This window comes from Pezoporus occidentalis, unplaced genomic scaffold (genome assembly GCF_034315485.1).
Source record: "Pezoporus occidentalis ecotype Australia unplaced genomic scaffold, CSIRO_AGI_Poc_V1 ctg715, whole genome shotgun sequence".
Classification (NCBI taxonomy): Eukaryota; Metazoa; Chordata; class Aves; order Psittaciformes; family Psittacidae; genus Pezoporus; species Pezoporus occidentalis.
Genome location: NW_026916067.1, coordinates 12,978 through 30,143, shown reverse-complemented (window position 1 = coordinate 30,143; position 17,166 = coordinate 12,978). Strand labels below are relative to the sequence as shown.

The window sequence follows — 17,166 nt, the reverse complement described above, 5'->3', positions numbered from 1 at the left end:
GTTCCCGGTGAGCAGGGGGGCTGGTGAAGCATTCATCCCGGGTACCAGGGGGCTTTACCTGCTGCCGGGGATGGGAATGAGCTCGTTCCCAGGGATTATCCTTGTTTTCCAGGATGCAAGCGGGAAGGAGGCCCGGAGGGAGGGATGGATTTGTGCGGCTTCAAATCCATGCAGTGGGGAAAAATAAGGATAGAGAAGGAACATGACGGGGAAGGAAGGAGTGGGATGAGGAAGGATCAGGACGGGAAGGGATCAGGATGAGGAAGGATCAAGATGGGGAGGGATCAGGATAGGGAAAGATCGGGATGGGGAAGGGTCAGGATGAGATGGATCAGGAACAGGGAAGGTGCAGGATAGGAAGAATCAAGGTGGGGATGGATCAGAAACAGGGAAGGATCAGGGTAGGGAAAGATCAGGATGAGGAAGGAGCGGGATGGGAAGGATCAGGATGAGGAAGGAGGCTCCTGGGGCGCAGGTTCTGTTCCTGGGGCTGCTCCTGACCCTGGAAATCTTCCTCTCCAGGACACAGGTGCTGGGACTGAGCCTCCCCGACCTCAGGACGGGATCTCTGGAGGCAACATCCTGGGATAGGTGGGTGCCAGGATCCCGGCGTTCCTCCCGTGGTGAGGAGGGTGCTTGGGAATAGGGATAAACCCGAGCAGGAGAGCTGAGCTTGGGTTGAGGGGGGAACTGGTGGTGATGCCTCCGTTATCCCGGCACTGACAGCATTATTATCCCATCTGTGACGGCTCCGTTATCCCATCGGTGAGAGCTCCATTACCCCTGCACTGACGTCTCCGTTATCCCATAGGTTACGGCTCCGTTATCCCATCGGTGACGGCTCTGTTATCCCGGCACTGACGGCTCCATTATCCCGTAGGTAACGGCTCCGTTATCCCATCGGTGACGGCTCTGTTATCCCGGCCCTGACGGCTCCGTTACCCCGGCCCTGACCATGTCCACTCCGGACCCCCCCATGGGTGGGACGCCGCGGCCGGGGCCCTCCCCGGGGCCAGGTCCCTCCCCCGGGGCCATGCTGGGGCCCAGCCCTGGGCCCTCACCGGGCTCCGCTCACAGCATGATGGGACCCAGCCCTGGCCCCCCCTCGGCCGGGCACCCACTGCCGCCGCAGGGCCCCGCGGGCTACGCTCAGGACAACCTGCACCAGCTCCATAAGGTGAGGCCAGCGCCGGGATCCATCCCTGAGGATGCTCCTAGGAGAGCTGGGAATGACGGGGCTCTGATCCTGGGGGTGTTTTTTGTCGTCCCCCCCGCCCCCTCCAGCCCATGGACCCCCTGCACGAGAAGGGGCTGAGCGAGGACCCTCGCTACGGGCAGATGAAGGGGATGGGGCTGCGGCCGGGCGCGCACGCAGGGATGGGGCCTCCCCCCAGCCCCATGGACCAGCATTCCCAAGGTTGGTGTCTGCAAACTAAGGGGATAGAGCTCTGCAGACTCTTCCGGGGGGGTTGCTTCCATCTGTTTCTCGCACGTATCCCATGGGATAGGGAGACATGCAGGGAATGGCATCAAGGCTTGACTGCCCCTCTGCATGGCACAGTCTGTGCTGAGGTTGTGGAGGGGGACACAGTGTTCCCTCAAGGATTTGGGGCGTTCATTCCCTCCATGCATGAGCAGGAGGATTCCTGCACGCATCCATTCTCCAATCCATAATTTTGGGGGTTGTTTTCCCTCTGCATGAGAAGGGCTCCAGCAGTTTCTTCGCTCAGGCCCATCCTTCCCAGATCCATGGCTTTGGGTTGGATAAAGCCCTCCAGAGCTTCCCAGGCCCCGGCTCCATCATGGGGGGGGGGGCATTTCCTCCTTCCCCTGCCCCACTGCTCCCATTCCCAGCCCTGAGCTCCCTCTTTTCCAGGGTACCCTTCCCCGCTCGGTGGCTCCGAGCACGCTTCCAGCCCGGTGCCGGCCAACGGCCCCTCCTCGGGCGCCGCCATGGCCTCAGGACCGCTGGATGGAGCCGACCCACAGGCGCTGGGTGGGGGGCAGCAGAGCCGGGGCCCGACCCCCTTCAACCAGAACCAGCTCCATCAGCTCCGCGCTCAGATCATGGCCTACAAGATGCTGGCGCGGGGGCAGCCGCTGCCTGAGCACCTCCAGATGGCCGTGCAGGGCAAGCGCCCTGTGCCCGGCCTGCAGCAGCCCATGGCCACGCTCCCTCCGCCCGCCGTGGCCGGCACGGGGCCGGTGCAGGGCCAAGTGCAAGGGCCTGGAGCGGGACCAACACCTCCAAACTACAGCAGACCTCATGGTGAGTGTGGGCACGGAGGCACCAATGGGGTGGGATGGGGAGCTCCATCCTGTTCGGACCCATTGCTGTGGGCAGGGACCCCTCGCATGGAGCAGGTTTCTCCAGCCCGGCCTTGGCCACTGCCAGGGATGGGGCATCCAAACCTTCTCCATCAACCCCATCCCGGTGTCCCCCCATCCCTCACAGGGAAGCACTTCCCTATCTCCAACCTGGTTCTGTTTGAGCCTAACCCAGCTTTTCTCTGTTGCCAGGTATGGGGGGGCCCAACATGCCCCCGCCTGGACCCTCAGGAGTTCCCCCCGGGATGCCGGGGCAGCCGCCCGGGGGCCCCCCCAAGCCCTGGCCAGAAGGTGAGGCCCTGGACCTGGGCGACCAGAGCCCATTGGGGGCAAAGGAAGCAAGGGGCCGGGGGCAGAGCCTGAGCCGTGGGGGGGGATTCCCAGGTGATCCTGCTGGGAATGGTGGCTGAGCACGGGAGAACCAGCTTGGGCTGTGTGCTCTCCACATGGAGCTTGAAGAAGCCCCATGTGCGCTCCCATGCATGTCCCCTGCGTGTTCCATGCGTGTTCCATGCGTGTCCTGTGTATCTTGTGTCCCATGCGCGTCCCATGCATGTCTCACGTGCATCCCACGTGTGTTCCCTGTGTCTCCTGCGTGTCCCCTGTGTGTCCCACACATGTCCCCTGTGTGTCCCATGCATGTACCCTGCATGTTCCCTGTGTATACCCTGTGTGTCCCCTGCGTGCCCCATGTGTGTCCCCCATCGTTCCTGTGTCCATCCCACTGCATCCCCGTGTCCCCACAGGGCCCCTGGCCAACGCGGCGGCCCCCAGCAGCGCCCCACAGAAGCTGATCCCGCCGCAGCCCACGGGGCGGCCCTCACCTGCGCCGCCGGCAGTGCCGCCAGCTGCCTCGCCGGTGATGCCGCCGCAGACGCAGTCGCCGGGGCAGCCGGCGCAGCCCGCACCCATGGTGCAGCTGCACCAGAAGCAGAACCGCATCACCCCCATCCAGAAGCCCCGCGGGCTGGACCCGGTGGAGATCCTGCAGGAGCGGGAGTACCGGTGGGTGCTGGGGGGGATCCCCTGCTGGGAGCATCCCGATCCCAATCCTGATCTGTTGGGATGCTCTGGTCTTTGGGTTAGGGGGTTTGGTCCTGCTCTCTGCAAGAAGGGCGAGCAAAGCCTTGCAGGAGGCAGGATCTTCTCTTTGGTGGTACCAAAGGAGGGCTTTGGGGTGGTGATGGAGAGAGGAGCCGAAGGTGTTGAGCAGGGGAGGCCATCCTGGGGAGTCAGGAGGTTCAGGGTGGGCCCCCTCCATTGCTCAGCTCCGAGGGTTGGATCTGGTCTCAGGCTCAGTGAGGGGCTGGTACCCAAAGGCAATGCGGGCTCCATGGAGCTGGCCGAGCCTTCAGCCCCTGCCTGTGGCCCTGCAGGCTCCAGGCCCGCATCGCCCACCGCATCCAGGAGCTGGAGAACCTGCCGGGCTCGCTGGCCGGCGACCTGCGCACCAAGGCCACCATCGAGCTCAAGGCACTGCGGCTGCTCAACTTCCAGCGCCAGGTAAGGCCCTGCTGCCCCCGGGGAGGGGGGGACACGGTGCCATGAGCCCCATGGCTTCACCCCCGGGGATGGGGGGACACGGTGCCATGAGCCCCATGGCTTCACCCCCGGGGATGGGGGGACACGGTGCCATGAGCCCCATGGCTTCACCCCCGGGGAGGGGGGGACACGGTGCCATGAGCCCCATGGCTTCACCCCCGGGGATGGGGGGACACGGTGCCATGAGCCCTATGGCTTCACCCCCGGGGAAGGGGGGACACGGTGCCATGAGCCCCATGGCTTCACCCCCGGGGAGGGGGGGACACGGTGCCATGAGCCCCATGGCTTCACCCCCGGGGATGGGGGGACACGGTGCCATGAGCCCCATGGCTTCACCCCCGGGGAGGGGGGGACACAGTGCCATGAGCCCCATGGCTTCACCCCCGGGGGTGCTCCGCAGCTGCGGCAGGAGGTGGTGGTGTGCATGCGGCGGGACACGGCGCTGGAGACGGCGCTCAACGCCAAGGCCTACAAGAGGAGCAAGCGGCAGTCCCTGCGCGAGGCCCGCATCACCGAGAAGCTGGAGAAGCAGCAGAAGATCGAGCAGGAGCGGAAGCGACGCCAGAAGCACCAGGTTTGGGCTCCTGGTTGGGGCTCTGGGCTCCTGGTTCCGGGTCTGGGCTCCTGGTTCCGGGTCTGGGCTCGTGGTTGGGGCTCTGGGCTCCTGGTTCCAGCTCTGGGCTCCTGGTTCCAGCTCTGGGCTCGTGGTTGGGGCTCTGGGCTCCTGGTTCCAGCTCTGGGCTCCTGGTTCTGGCTCTGGGCTCCTGGTTCTGGCTCTGGGCTCCTGGTTCTGGCTCTGGGCTCCTGGGTTGGGGCTCTGGGCTCCTGGGTTGGGCTCCTGATTTGGGCTCTGTGCCCCTGATCCGGGCCCTGTTCCCATGGTTCAGGCCCTGTTCCCATGGTTCAGGCTCTGTGCCCCTGATCCGGGCCCTGTTCCCATGGTTCAGGCCCTGTTCCCATGGTTCGGGCTCTGTGCCCATGGTTCAGGCTCTGTGCCCATGGTTCGGGCTCTGTGTTCATGGTGCTTGCTCTGTGCTCACGGCTGGTCCCGGTGCTCCCGTTCCCTGCAGGAATACCTCAACAGCATCCTGCAGCACGCCAAGGACTTCAAGGAATACCACCGCTCAGTGAGCGGGAAGATCCAGAAGCTGACCAAGGCGGTGGCCACGTACCACGCCAACACCGAGCGCGAGCAGAAGAAGGAGAATGAGCGCATCGAGAAGGAACGGATGCGGCGCCTGATGGTAGCGGGGTTTGGGGTGCCCTTGGGGGGGATGTTGGGGTGCTGGGGGGGGCTCAGGATCCTCTCCCTGCAGGCTGAGGATGAGGAAGGCTACCGCAAGCTCATCGACCAGAAGAAGGACAAGCGCCTGGCCTACCTGCTGCAGCAGACGGACGAGTACGTGGCCAACCTGACAGAGCTGGTGCGGCAGCACAAGGCGGCCCAGGTGGCCAAGGAGAAGAAGAAAAAGAAGAAGAAGAAGGTGGGTTTGGCACAGAGCATGCAGGAGGTTGACTCCTTTGTGGTGCCATTGCTCCAGGTGGGTTTGGCACAGAGCGTGTAGGGGGTTGGCTCCTGCTTTGGTGCCATCGCTCCAGGTGGGTTTGGCACAGAGCATGCAGGAGGTTGACTCCTCTTTGGTGCCATTGCTCCAGGTGGGTTTGGCACAGAGCATGCAGGGGGTTGGCTCCTCTTTATGCCATCGCTCACAACCCTCCTCTTCCTCCTGCAGAAGGCAGAGAACGCGGAGGGGCAGCCGCCGGCCATCGGCCCGGATGGGGAGGTGAGGCCAGAGCCGGCTCCGTGCCCGAGCCTGGTGCGGATCCACGGGGACCCGCGGAGCCCAAGCTCGGCTCCCGCCGTGCTCCCGCTTTGCCCCCGCAGCCGCTGGATGAGACGAGCCAAATGAGCGACCTCCCAGTCAAAGTGATCCACGTGGAGAGCGGGAAGATCCTGACCGGCACCGATGCGCCCAAGGCCGGGCAGCTGGAGGCGTGGCTGGAGATGAACCCTGGGTAGGTGCCCTCCAATGGGAATGGTGCTGGGAGTGGGATGGAATAGCCAGGGTTGGAGAGGACCTTAACATCATCCACTTCCAACCCCCTGCCGTGGGCAGGGACACCTCACACTGAACTATGGCACCCAAGGCTCTGTCCGGCCTGGCCTTGAACACCACCAGGGATGGAGCGTTCACAATCTCCCTGGGCAACCCATTCCAGTGCCTCACCACCCTAACAGGAAAGAATTTCCTTCTTACACCTAATTTGAACTTCCCTTGTTTAAGTTTGAACCCGTTACCCTTTGTCTTGTCACTACAGTCCCTAATGAAGAGTCCATCCGCAGCATCCCTATAGGCATGGGGAAAGACCCCATCACCAATGGGAAAAGCTTGTTAGGAGGGTGACGGGTGGCTCTGGCTGCGTTCCCTAAAGGATGCATGGAAGTTAAGGGGGGTTAAACCGGTGTTTTATGGGGGACTGGATGGTGCTGATGAGAACTGGAGGGGTTGGTCCCGCTGCACTGACCCGGCCCTGCCTGCATTGACCCAGGTACGAGGTGGCCCCGCGCTCCGACAGCGAGGAGAGCGGCTCCGAAGAGGAGGAGGAGGTGAGGAGCAGCCCCCGGCGCATCCCAAGGGATGGCGGCGCGGAGGGGATGGTGCTGAGCGGCCATCCGGGGGTTGTGTCCCGGCAGGAGGAGGAGGAGGAGCAGCCCCAGCCCACCCAGCCCGCGCTGCCCGTGGAGGAGAAGAAGAAGATCCCCGACCCCGACAGCGACGACGTCTCCGAGGTGGACGCCAGGCACATCATTGAGTGAGTCCTTCCCCGTCGGCAGGACCCATGGTGGGGCTCCCCGGGAGCTTCATTCCACAGGGATCCCATTGCTCATCCCCTTTTCTCCTGGGCAGGAATGCCAAGCAGGACGTGGACGATGAGTACGGGGTGTCGCAGGCACTGGCCCGGGGCCTGCAGTCCTACTATGCCGTGGCCCATGCTGTCACCGAGCGGGTGGACAAGCAATCCACGCTCATGGTCAACGGGGTCCTCAAGCAGTACCAGGTGGGGACGGGAGGCACCCAACGGGCTCCTCCTGGGCCTGCAGCCGGCTCCTTCCCACCCTTCAGTCCCTGTTTTCCCCATAGATCAAGGGGCTGGAGTGGTTGGTGTCCCTGTACAACAACAACCTGAACGGCATCCTGGCCGATGAGATGGGGCTGGGCAAGACCATCCAGACCATCGCCCTCATCACGTACCTCATGGAGCACAAGCGCATCAACGGGCCCTTCCTCATCATCGTCCCGCTCTCGTAAGCACCGTGTTCCTGCTCAGCCAGGCCTTGGGACCGTGGCACCGGTGCCCCTTTGACCGAATCTTTTGGTTTTCCCCCCAGAACTCTGTCCAATTGGGCCTACGAGTTTGACAAGTGGGCTCCTTCTGTGGTCAAGGTCTCGTACAAGGCAAGTGCTGGCGCTGGGTTCGCTCCTGGGCTCCTTCAGCTTCACCTTTTCCTCCTTCCGGTCCTCACGTCCTTCATCCCATGGGATCTGGGATGCTTCCTGGCCCTGAATCCATGCTTGTCCTTCCCATTCCCATTGGGAATCGCTTCTGCAGGGCTCGCCAGCAGCGAGACGCGCCTTCGTGCCGCAGCTCCGCAGCGGGAAGTTCAACGTCCTGCTCACCACCTACGAGTACATCATCAAGGACAAGCACATCCTGGCCAAGGTGGGCCCCCCCCCTTCAAGTCATCTTTCTCTTGGGATTCTCCCATTCTATTGCTTTTCCTTCCCCTTTAATCAATCCATGGGGTGGGGAGCATTCGGTAGAGCCCTTCTGAGGTGGTCCCTGAACGCTGGGGGGGCTCTGCCTTGTCCCAACACCACGGGGTGAAGATGAACACTGGGGTGTCCTGTGGGTTGGGGACACCATGAAGAGCCACGCACCAAAACCCCAGCTCAGTTCTTGCCTTGGGCCATGGAAGGTGCTGGTGCTGGTGTCCTCCCTGCTCCTGGCTCAGGGTATCCCTCCTGGCCACCTCCGGTCCTCACCCCCCTGCTGCTCCCCATGGATGTGCGCTCGCAGCCCAGAAAACAGCCGTATTCTGGGCTGCATCCAAAGGAGCGTGGGCAGCAGGGCCAGGGGTGTGATCCTGCCCCTCTGCTCTGCCCTTGTGAGAGCTCACCTGAAGCACTGGGTGCAGTTCTGGTGTCCTCAACATAAAAAGGACATGGAACTGTTGGAACAAGTCCAGAGGAGGCCATGAGGATGCTCAGGGGCTGGAGCACCTCCTGTATGGAGACAGGCTGAGGAAGTTGGGGCTGGGGAAGAGAAGGCTGCGTGGAGACCTCAGAGCAGCTTCCAGTATCTGCAGGGGGCTATAGGGATGCTGGGGAGGGACTCTTCATTAGGGACTGCAGTGACAGGACAAGGGGTAACGGGTTCAAACTGAAACAGGGGAGTTTAGATTGGGTATAAGGAAGGAATTCTTTCCTGTGAGGGTGCTGAGGCACTGGAATGGGTTCCCCAGGGAAGCTGTGAATGCTCCATCCCTGGCAGTGTTCAAGGCCAGGTTGGACAAAGCCTTGGGTGCCATGGTTCAGTGTGAGGTGTCCCTTCCCATGGCAGCGGGGTTGGAGCTGGATGACGTTAAGGCCCTCTCCAACCCTGGCTATTCCATGGTTCTGTGGTAGATCCGGTGGAAGTACATGATCGTGGACGAGGGCCACCGCATGAAGAACCACCACTGCAAGCTCACGCAGGTGCTCAACACCCACTACGTGGCCCCGCGGCGCCTGCTGCTCACCGGGACGCCGCTGCAGAACAAGCTCCCGGAGCTCTGGGCGCTCCTCAACTTCCTCCTGCCAACCATCTTCAAGAGCTGCAGCACCTTCGAGCAGTGGTTCAACGCCCCCTTCGCCATGACGGGCGAGAAGGTACGGCCGCGAGGCTGCGGTGGTGGGCTTGCAGCCATGAGGCTGCGGTGAGGGGCTCGCAGCCTCTGGGCTCCTCTGCCTCACTGCAGCACCCACCTTAAGGGGAAGCATCCTGGGGTTGGGGTGGGCCTGCAGGGAGCAAACGGGAGGTGGGGGAATCGCTTCTGGTGTCCAGGGATCCCGGGGATCCCATGGGAAGAGCATCCCTTTGGTGAGGGCTCCTCTCCCGCTGCCGCAGGTGGACCTGAACGAGGAAGAAACGATCCTGATCATCCGGCGCCTGCACAAGGTGCTGAGGCCCTTCCTGCTGCGCCGCCTCAAGAAGGAGGTTGAAGCGCAGCTGCCCGAGAAGGTGACGGCTCCTCCCTATCCCATGGGATGCGTGCGGGGCTCCGGGATGAGCCGGGGCCGTGCCGGGGGGATTCATTGCTCCCTGGTTGCCTGCAGGTGGAATACGTGATCAAGTGTGACATGTCAGCGCTGCAGCGCGTCCTCTACCGGCACATGCAGGCCAAGGGCGTGCTCCTCACCGACGGCTCTGAGAAGGACAAGAAGGTCGGGATACGGAAGTCTCCCTGTTTTGGGATGGGTGGGAATGCCACCGGGGTGAGGGGGGGCTGCTCCGGCTCCTGCTGCTCGTCCCTGCAGCACCAAACTCCGCTTTGATAGGGACAAGGGTTTCAAAGCCAAGTGGGAATTCCGGCTGAGCGCTTCCGGAATGCTCCTCGGGAAACAGGGATGTCTGATTGTCCATTTCCTTGGCACAGGGTAAAGGAGGCACCAAAACCCTCATGAACACCATCATGCAGCTGCGGAAGATCTGCAACCACCCCTACATGTTCCAGCACATCGAGGTAATGCTATAGGGGTCTGCTATATGGGCATCAACCCAACAGGGATAAACCCAATGGGAGACCAACCCAACTGGGACCAACCCAGCTGGGATCAACCCAAGAGCTCCTGTGGTCATGGCATAGGCGAAGCGTTGCCCTCCATGTGCCAGGCTTCACGACACCAATGGGATGTATCCCATCAGGATGAGCTCCTTGGGAACAGCCTTGGTGCTTCCGGAGGCGATCCAGGAGTGGGCTCCCTGCCTGGTTCTCTCCCGGGCCCCTTCCATTGGGTTCCTTTGTCTGTGTGGCCAGTTCCTGACCCCATTCCTCTTCCCACTTGCAGGAATCCTTCTCGGAGCACTTGGGCTTCACAGGAGGCATCGTGCAGGGGTGAGTGCAGTGGTGGGGGGGGAGCCGCAGGGAGGAGCCCCATTGGGATTCCTGCTCCCGAGCCCTCATCTCCCTCCGCTCCTGCTCTTCCAGGCTGGATTTGTACCGTGCCTCTGGCAAGTTCGAGCTCCTCGACCGGATCCTGCCCAAGCTCCGCGCCACCAACCACAAGGTGCTGCTCTTCTGCCAGATGACCTCGCTCATGACCATCATGGAAGATTACTTTGCCTACCGCGGCTTCAAGTACCTCCGGCTGGACGGTGAGGGCCAAGGGGAGCAAAGGGCACCCAGGGGGGCTGGGTCCTGGCATCCGGGAGGCCCCCATCGCGCTGGGAGGGCCAATACGGGAAGGACTTGGGGACTGGGGGATGAGCTGGAAGGTGCTTGGCACCAGGAGAGCACGGACCCAACCTCCCTTAACCAGATCTGGTACCGGGGGGCTGCCGGAGCTGGCACAGCCCCGAGCCCTGTTTGCCAGCAAAAAGTAGTGCTGGGTCTGTATTGAATCCCTGGATTTGGTGCTGGCTCTGTAATGAATCCCTGGATTTGGTGCTGACTCCTTAATGAATCCCTGGATTTGGTGCTGACTCCTTAATGAATCCCTGGATTTGGTGCTGACTCCTTAATGAATCCATGGATTTGGTGCCAGCTCTGTATTGAATCCATGGATTTGGTCCCAGCTCTATATTGAATCCATTAATTTGGTGCCGGCTCTATATTGAATCCATGGATTTGGTGCTGGCTCTATATTGAATCCATGGATTTGGTGCTGGCTCTTTCCTGATCCAGCCTGGGAGCAGCTTTGAGCCACTGCAGAGCTGAGGTGCAGAATGAGACCAGAGCGGCTTCGTGAGCCCTGGTTTCCCCTCCTAGTCCATGTCCTGGTCCCACCATGGAGCAAATCCCAACATGGGGAAGGCCCTCAAGGCCGGCTGATCCCCAGCTCCTGCTGCTGCCCCCTTAAAGCCAGGCACATCCCAAGCTCCAGCTCTTCTCCCAAGCACTCCTTGGCTCCTCTCTGGGCAGGATTAACCCCCCCCGCTCTGCTGCAGGGACCACGAAGGCTGAGGACCGGGGGATGCTGCTGAAGACATTCAACGAGCCGGGCTCCGAGTACTTCATCTTCCTGCTGAGCACTCGCGCCGGCGGCCTGGGCCTCAACCTCCAGTCGGCCGACACCGTCATCATCTTCGACAGCGACTGGAACCCGCACCAGGTACAGGCACAGCTCACCAACAGCCAACAATCTACAACCACCAACCCAACACCACCAACCAACCCAACAACCAACCAACTACCACCAACCAACAGCTAACTCAACGCCAACAACCAACCAACAAACCAACCCAACACCACCAACCAGCCCAACACCAACTAACAATGAACCAACCCAACACCAGCAACCATCCAACCCACCACCAACCAACCAACAACCAACCCAATACCAACCACCAACCAACCCAGTGCCAACGAACAACGAACCCAACACCAACCAACAACCAGCCAACCCAGCAACCAACCCAGTGCCAAACACCAACCAACCCACCACCAACCAACCCACCACAACCAACCAACCCAACACCACCAACAACCAACCCAAAACCATCAAACAAACCAACTCGAAAACAACACGAGACAAATGCACCCAAAATCAACCAAACCGACCTGAAACCAACCCAAAACCAACAACCTAAATCCAACCCAAACCCAACCAACCCAACCCAACCAAACCAGCTCAAAACCAACCGAGCAACCCCCAAAACACCCAACCAACCAAACAGAAACCACCCAAAGGGAGCAAAGTGAATGGAGTCAACAGCTCCTTGAAGAGCTCTCAAGCCTCAGCCTCTCTCTGTGACCAGCAGCCGGTGCTGGCGGCTCCAGTCCAGGGATGAAGACACAGCCACATCCCTGCATCCATCACCCATCCCTGCTCCATCACCCATCCACCACCACCGTGTCCTTGCACAAGAACCGGGGCAGCCGCCGCTCCCTGCCCACGCCGAGGCGTCGGACACCCGGCTCCGGAGGATCCCTGGGGATGATCCCGAGGCCTGACACCGTGTTTGTAACCCGGCAGGACCTGCAGGCCCAGGACCGGGCGCACCGCATCGGGCAGCAGAACGAGGTGCGCGTCCTCCGCCTCTGCACCGTCAACAGCGTGGAGGAGAAGATCTTGGCCGCCGCCAAGTACAAGCTCAACGTGGACCAGAAAGTGATCCAGGCCGGGATGTTCGACCAGAAGTCCTCGAGCCATGAGCGCAGAGCCTTCCTGCAGGCCATCCTGGAGCACGAGGAGCAGGACGAGGTAAGGGGCCTCCATTGACTCCTGAACGCGCGGCTCGGTGCGTCCCGGAGGAGCAGGAAGAGCTCGGCCCCCTCCATCCGTGGCTGCGTTCCAGGCCGGGTTGGACAGGGCCGGAGCAGCCTGCTCTAGAGGAAGGTGTCCCTGCCCGTGGCGGGGGTTGGAACCGGATGAGCTCTGCGGTCCCTTCCAACCCCAACCACTCCACGAGGAAGCGATAGATCTCAGGCTCAGAGAAGCTGCGGCTGCCCCATCCCTGGCAGCGCTCGAGGCCAGGTCGGACCACGGGGCTCGGGGCAGGCAGCTCCAGCGTGAGGGTTGGAACAAGCTGAGCCTTAAGGTCCCTTCCAACCCGAGCCCTTTCACGCCCCCCTGCCTGGTCCTAGCAGTAGCAAAGGGGTTTTTCTGTGTCGCGTCGGTGAGAGGCGCCGGATTGACAGCCCTGGAGACTGAAGTCCTCCTTTTATCCACAGAGCAGATACAGCGCGGGCAGCGGCAGTGGCAGCTTCCCCCACACTGCCTCCACCCTGTGCCTGACCGCTGAGTTGGAGGAACCACCTCTAAAGGTGAGAGGGGGTTGCTCAGTCTCCACGCCCATTCAATCCTCGGCCTCGCTGCTGACTCGGCCACCGCACGTTGCCAGCTCCCGCCGGTGCTCTTTGCACCGCGGAGAACGTAGAGAGACCAATTGAGACCCCCCCCCAGCCCCAGAAAGAGAAACACCCCCCCCATAAGAGATCAATGCAGGGCGCAGCAGACACCACACACAGCCCCCCCACCCCAACCATGGCCCCACGCGTCGGGTGCTAGCGCTGCCCCGGGGCCGAGCTCCGAGCGATGCCGCGGACGAGCCGGCGCTCGCCCTCAGCCGCCGCCGTCTCCATCCCTGGCAGGAGGAAGATGAAGTCCCTGACGATGAGACTGTCAACCAGATGATTGCCCGGCACGAGGAGGAGTTCGACCTCTTCATGGTGAGCGTGGAGCAGGTGGAGGTGCGGGATGATGCCTGCAGTCCCCCCCCCCAGGTAGCGGCCAGAGCAGCCTCTCTGTGAGCATCCCCTGCCTGGGAGCCAGGAAGCAGCAGGTAAAGCCAAAGCAGAGAGCAGGGCCCAAGCCAGGAGGATCCCGGCTCCGGTGAGGGATGAGCTCCTGGGATGGGAAGCCGGAGGAAGGGACTGTGGGGAGGAGGAGCTGAGGCTGCACCACAGCCTAAAAGCCGGTTTCCCACCTAAAATTGTCCCTCTTGGTGGGACGAGGAGCATGGAACGAGGAGGAAAAGCTTGGAACGGAGAGAGCCCAACGTGGAGCCTCCGTTGGGCAATGCCTTAGCGAGGGTGGCCATGCCCGATGGTGAAGCTGGTGCAGAGCGGAGCCATCGCCTCCCACCGCATCCACCAAAACACCCCCAGCCCCTCGCCCCTGGCTGCAGGTGGCGTCCCCAGCCCGGTGTCACCGCATCCCCTGGGTGCCCCTTGGCTCCTGCAGCACCGCGGGGACGCTCCAAGGGCAGAGCCCTCTCGTTGCAGCGCATGGACCTGGACCGGCGGCGCGAGGAGGCCCGGAACCCCAAGCGCAAGCCGCGGCTGATGGAGGAGGACGAGCTTCCCTCCTGGATCATCAAGGACGACGCCGAGGTCGAGCGCTTGACCTGCGAGGAGGAGGAGGAGAAGATGTTCGGCCGCGGCTCGCGGCACCGCAAGGAGGTCGATTACAGCGACTCGCTGACGGAGAAGCAGTGGCTCAAGGTATACATGGTACAGCATCGTTCTGCAATGGCTTCTCACCGCCGCGGCCCCCGGGACCAGCGCCCTGGGCCGGGGACCTCACCAAAACCTAGCCTGGCAAACACTGTGCCCGTGGTGCTGCGGCACAGAGCTGGGCCATAGCCAGGCGTGGAAATGTGTGCCATAGCCAGGCAGAGAGATATATGCCATAGTCAGGCACAGGGCTGTGCCATCACTAGGCATGCAGATGTGTGCCACAGCCAGGCACAGGGCTGTGCCATGCCCAGGCACGGAGCTGCACCGTAGCCAGGCATGGAGCTGTGTGCCATTGCCTGGCACAAAGATGTGCCATAGCCAGGCATGGGGCTCTGCTATAGCCAGGCATGGAGCTGGGCCATAACCAGGGACGGGGCTCTGCCGTAACCAGGGGCTGCCCTGAGCAGGAGCAGGGAGTTGTGGTGGTTGCTCCAGAAGCCTCTTGTTGCTGGCTCCTTTCTCCCCATCCCATAATGATCCCCCCCCTGCGAGGGACCTTCATGGCCGCCCCCAGGGCAGGGACTGCAGCCGTCACGGTTGGGCCTGGGGGGCTCGGCGGCAGCCCCGCGCTAGCGGCCCCGTCCCGCGCAGGCCATCGAGGAGGGGACGCTGGAGGAGATCGAGGAGGAGGTTCGCCAGAAGAAGTCCTCCCGGAAGCGGAAGCGGGACCCGGACGTGGGCTCCAGCGCCGCCGCTGCAGCCGGCACCGCCAGCACCCGCAGCCGCGACAAGGACGAGGAGAGCAAGAAGCAGAAGAAGCGTGGGCGGCCGCCGGCGGAGAAGCTCTCACCGAACCCCCCAAACCTCACCAAGAAGATGAAGAAGATCGTGGATGCCGTCATCAAGTACAAGGACAGGTAGGAGGCACCGCATGGGCCCGGTCATGGCGGCAGTGGCCGGCGTGGGGCGTCACGGTGGGGCCGGTGCTGGCGGTGCCACGCGGTGTCTCTTTGCAGCAGCAGTGGACGGCAGCTCAGTGAAGTCTTCATCCAGCTGCCGTCCCGCAAGGAGCTGCCCGAGTACTATGAGCTCATCCGCAAGCCTGTGGACTTCAAGAAGATCAAGGTAACGGCTGCACTGCGCCGGCACCAGCGGTCCTGGGGGCCAATGGATGCGGCTGTGGTGACTTGTGTTGGGTGCAGGCAAACCACGGTGTGAGGTTCTGCCCATTGTGGTTGGGTTGTGCCCATTGTGGTTGGGTTGCGCCCGTTGCCACTGGGTTGTGCCCGTTGCGGTTGGGTTGTGCCCATTGATGTTGGGTTGTGCCCATTGATGTTGGGTTGTACCCGTTGGCATTGGGTTGTGCCTGTTGGCATTTGATTGCGCCCATTGGCTTTGGGTTGTGCCCATTGTGGTTGGGTTGCGCCCGTTGCCACTGGGTTGTGCCTGTTGCTGTTGGGTTGTGCCCATTGATGTTCGGTTGTGCCCGTTGGCATTGGGTTGTGCCTGTTGGCATTTGATTGCGCCCATTGGCGTTGGGTTGTGCCCATTGCCATTGGGTTGCAACCATTGGCGCTGGCCAAGAGCGTGACCCCTTCCCCTCCGGCAGGAGCGGATCCGCAACCACAAGTACCGGAGCCTCAACGACCTGGAGAAGGACGTGATGCTGCTGTGCCAGAATGCGCAGACCTTCAACCTCGAGGGCTCACTGGTGAGGGGGGATTGGGGCACCCGGGCCCGGCACCGGCACCACCGCGGCCGTGCTGGCTCTGTCCCATGCCCACCGGCTCCTTCCTCCCCCCCCCCCAGATCTACGAGGACTCCATCGTGCTGCAGTCGGTGTTCACCAGCGTGCGGCAGAAGATCGAGAAGGAGGAGGAGAGCGATGGCGACGACAGCGACGAGGAGGAGGACGGCGAAGAGGAAGGCTCCGAGTCCGAGTGTGAGTGGCCCCATGGGGACACCCCAGCCCCCCCCCCTGCCCCCCCATCCTCATCCTCATCCTCGCCCTGCGCCCGCAGCGCGCTCGGTGAAGGTGAAGATCAAGCTGGGCCGCAAGGAGAAGGCGCCGGAGCGTGGTAAAGGCCGGCGGCGCACGAGCCGCAGCGCCCGCGCCAAGCCCGTGGTGAGCGACGACGACAGCGACGAGGAGCAGGAGGAGGTAAAGGAGCCCCACAACCGCCTCCTGCCCCACAACCGCCTCCTGCCCCACAACCGCCTCCTGCCCCACAACCGCCTCCTCCTCCTGCCCCACAACTGCCTCCTCCTGCCCCTTAACCGCCTCCTCCTGCCCCTTAACCACCTCCTCCTGCCCCACAACCACATCCTCCTGCCCCACAACCGCCTCCTCCTCCTGCCCCACAACTGCCTCCTCCTGCCCCTTAACCGCCTCCTCCTGCCCCTTAACCACCTCCTCCTGCCCCACAACCACATCCTCCAGCCCCACAACCGCCTCCTGCCCCATAAACATATCCTCCTGCCCCACAACCGCTTTGTCCTGCCCAACAACAGCCTCCTGCCCAGCAACCACCTCCTGCCCCACACCTGCCTCCTCCTGCCCCACAACCTCCCCCCCCATCCCCATTGCTGAGCCCCCCCTTCCCGCAGGATCGCTCCGGCAGCGGCACCGACGAGGACTAAGGCCCCCGGCGGAGCCCGGACCCACATTCCAAGGCCCTGGCGCCGTCCATGTCCTGTGTCTCCACCCCACCCCCAGCCCCACATCCCCCCCCCCCACCCCGGGAGCGCTCCCAGCCCCGGGGTCGCAGCTGCGCCCTGTATAAAACCTCCATATTTATACAGCCGAGTGCCCTCCCCCCATGGTGCTCCCCATGGTGTCCCCCCCATGGTGCCCCCCCAGCCGGCGCCTGTCGCTGTCACTGGATTTTGAACAGTAATAAAGGAAGCGAAGAGGAAATCAGTGCAATTGATGGGGCTTGGGGGCGATCCATGGGGGTTCTGTGGTGCTCAGTGGGGGTCTGTGAGGGGGCTGGGGGGGGTGTTTGGGGAGGGTCTATGGGGATTCAATGGAGGCCTATGAGGGGGTCTTTGGGGGGTCCATGGGAGCTCAATGGGGATCTGTGAGGGGGCTGGGGAGGTTCTATGGGGACTCAATGGGGATCTATGAAGGGGCT

The 17,166-nt window shown here is 62.6% G+C and overlaps 1 protein-coding gene across 6 annotated transcripts; it reads left to right on the top strand.

Moving 5' to 3' along the window:
* The first annotated feature begins 827 nt into the window (after positions 1–827).
* Positions 828–16,949, top strand: SMARCA4 (SWI/SNF related, matrix associated, actin dependent regulator of chromatin, subfamily a, member 4). Of its 6 annotated transcripts, XM_062642519.1 has the most exons (34): positions 829–1,177; positions 1,285–1,417; positions 1,877–2,269; positions 2,521–2,619; positions 3,075–3,333; positions 3,705–3,831; positions 4,271–4,444; positions 4,941–5,114; positions 5,187–5,354; positions 5,604–5,654; positions 5,756–5,886; positions 6,421–6,478; positions 6,566–6,684; positions 6,780–6,930; positions 7,014–7,177; positions 7,262–7,328; positions 7,483–7,593; positions 8,559–8,801; positions 9,040–9,153; positions 9,249–9,356; positions 9,569–9,655; positions 9,981–10,027; positions 10,121–10,287; positions 11,080–11,243; positions 12,108–12,335; positions 12,806–12,898; positions 13,226–13,303; positions 13,859–14,077; positions 14,684–14,949; positions 15,049–15,157; positions 15,642–15,743; positions 15,842–15,974; positions 16,054–16,193; positions 16,640–16,949. In XM_062642519.1, the coding sequence occupies exons 1-34, from the start codon at positions 956–958 to the stop codon at positions 16,670–16,672; spliced, it is 4,932 nt and encodes a 1,643-aa protein (XP_062498503.1). In that variant the 5' UTR covers positions 829–955; the 3' UTR covers positions 16,673–16,949. The 6 variants fall into 6 exon arrangements, with proteins under 6 accessions (XP_062498505.1, XP_062498504.1, XP_062498503.1 ...); XM_062642521.1 differs by lacking the exon at positions 12,806–12,898 and having other exon boundaries at positions 828–1,177; positions 13,859–14,086; positions 15,052–15,157; XM_062642520.1 differs by lacking the exon at positions 12,806–12,898 and having other exon boundaries at positions 828–1,177; positions 13,859–14,086.
* The last annotated feature ends 217 nt before the right edge of the window (positions 16,950–17,166 follow it).

Excerpts from the sequence above, each read along its gene's own strand:
- SMARCA4 (XM_062642519.1), top strand. The coding sequence starts at position 956 with ATGTCCACTCCGGACCCCCCCATGGGTGGGACGCCGCGGCCGGGGCCC. Across the intron at positions 1,178-1,284 it reads ACCTGCACCAGCTCCATAAG|CCCATGGACCCCCTGCACGA; the intron begins GTGAGGCCAGCG and ends CGCCCCCTCCAG. Across the intron at positions 5,655-5,755 it reads CCATCGGCCCGGATGGGGAG|CCGCTGGATGAGACGAGCCA; the intron begins GTGAGGCCAGAG and ends TTGCCCCCGCAG.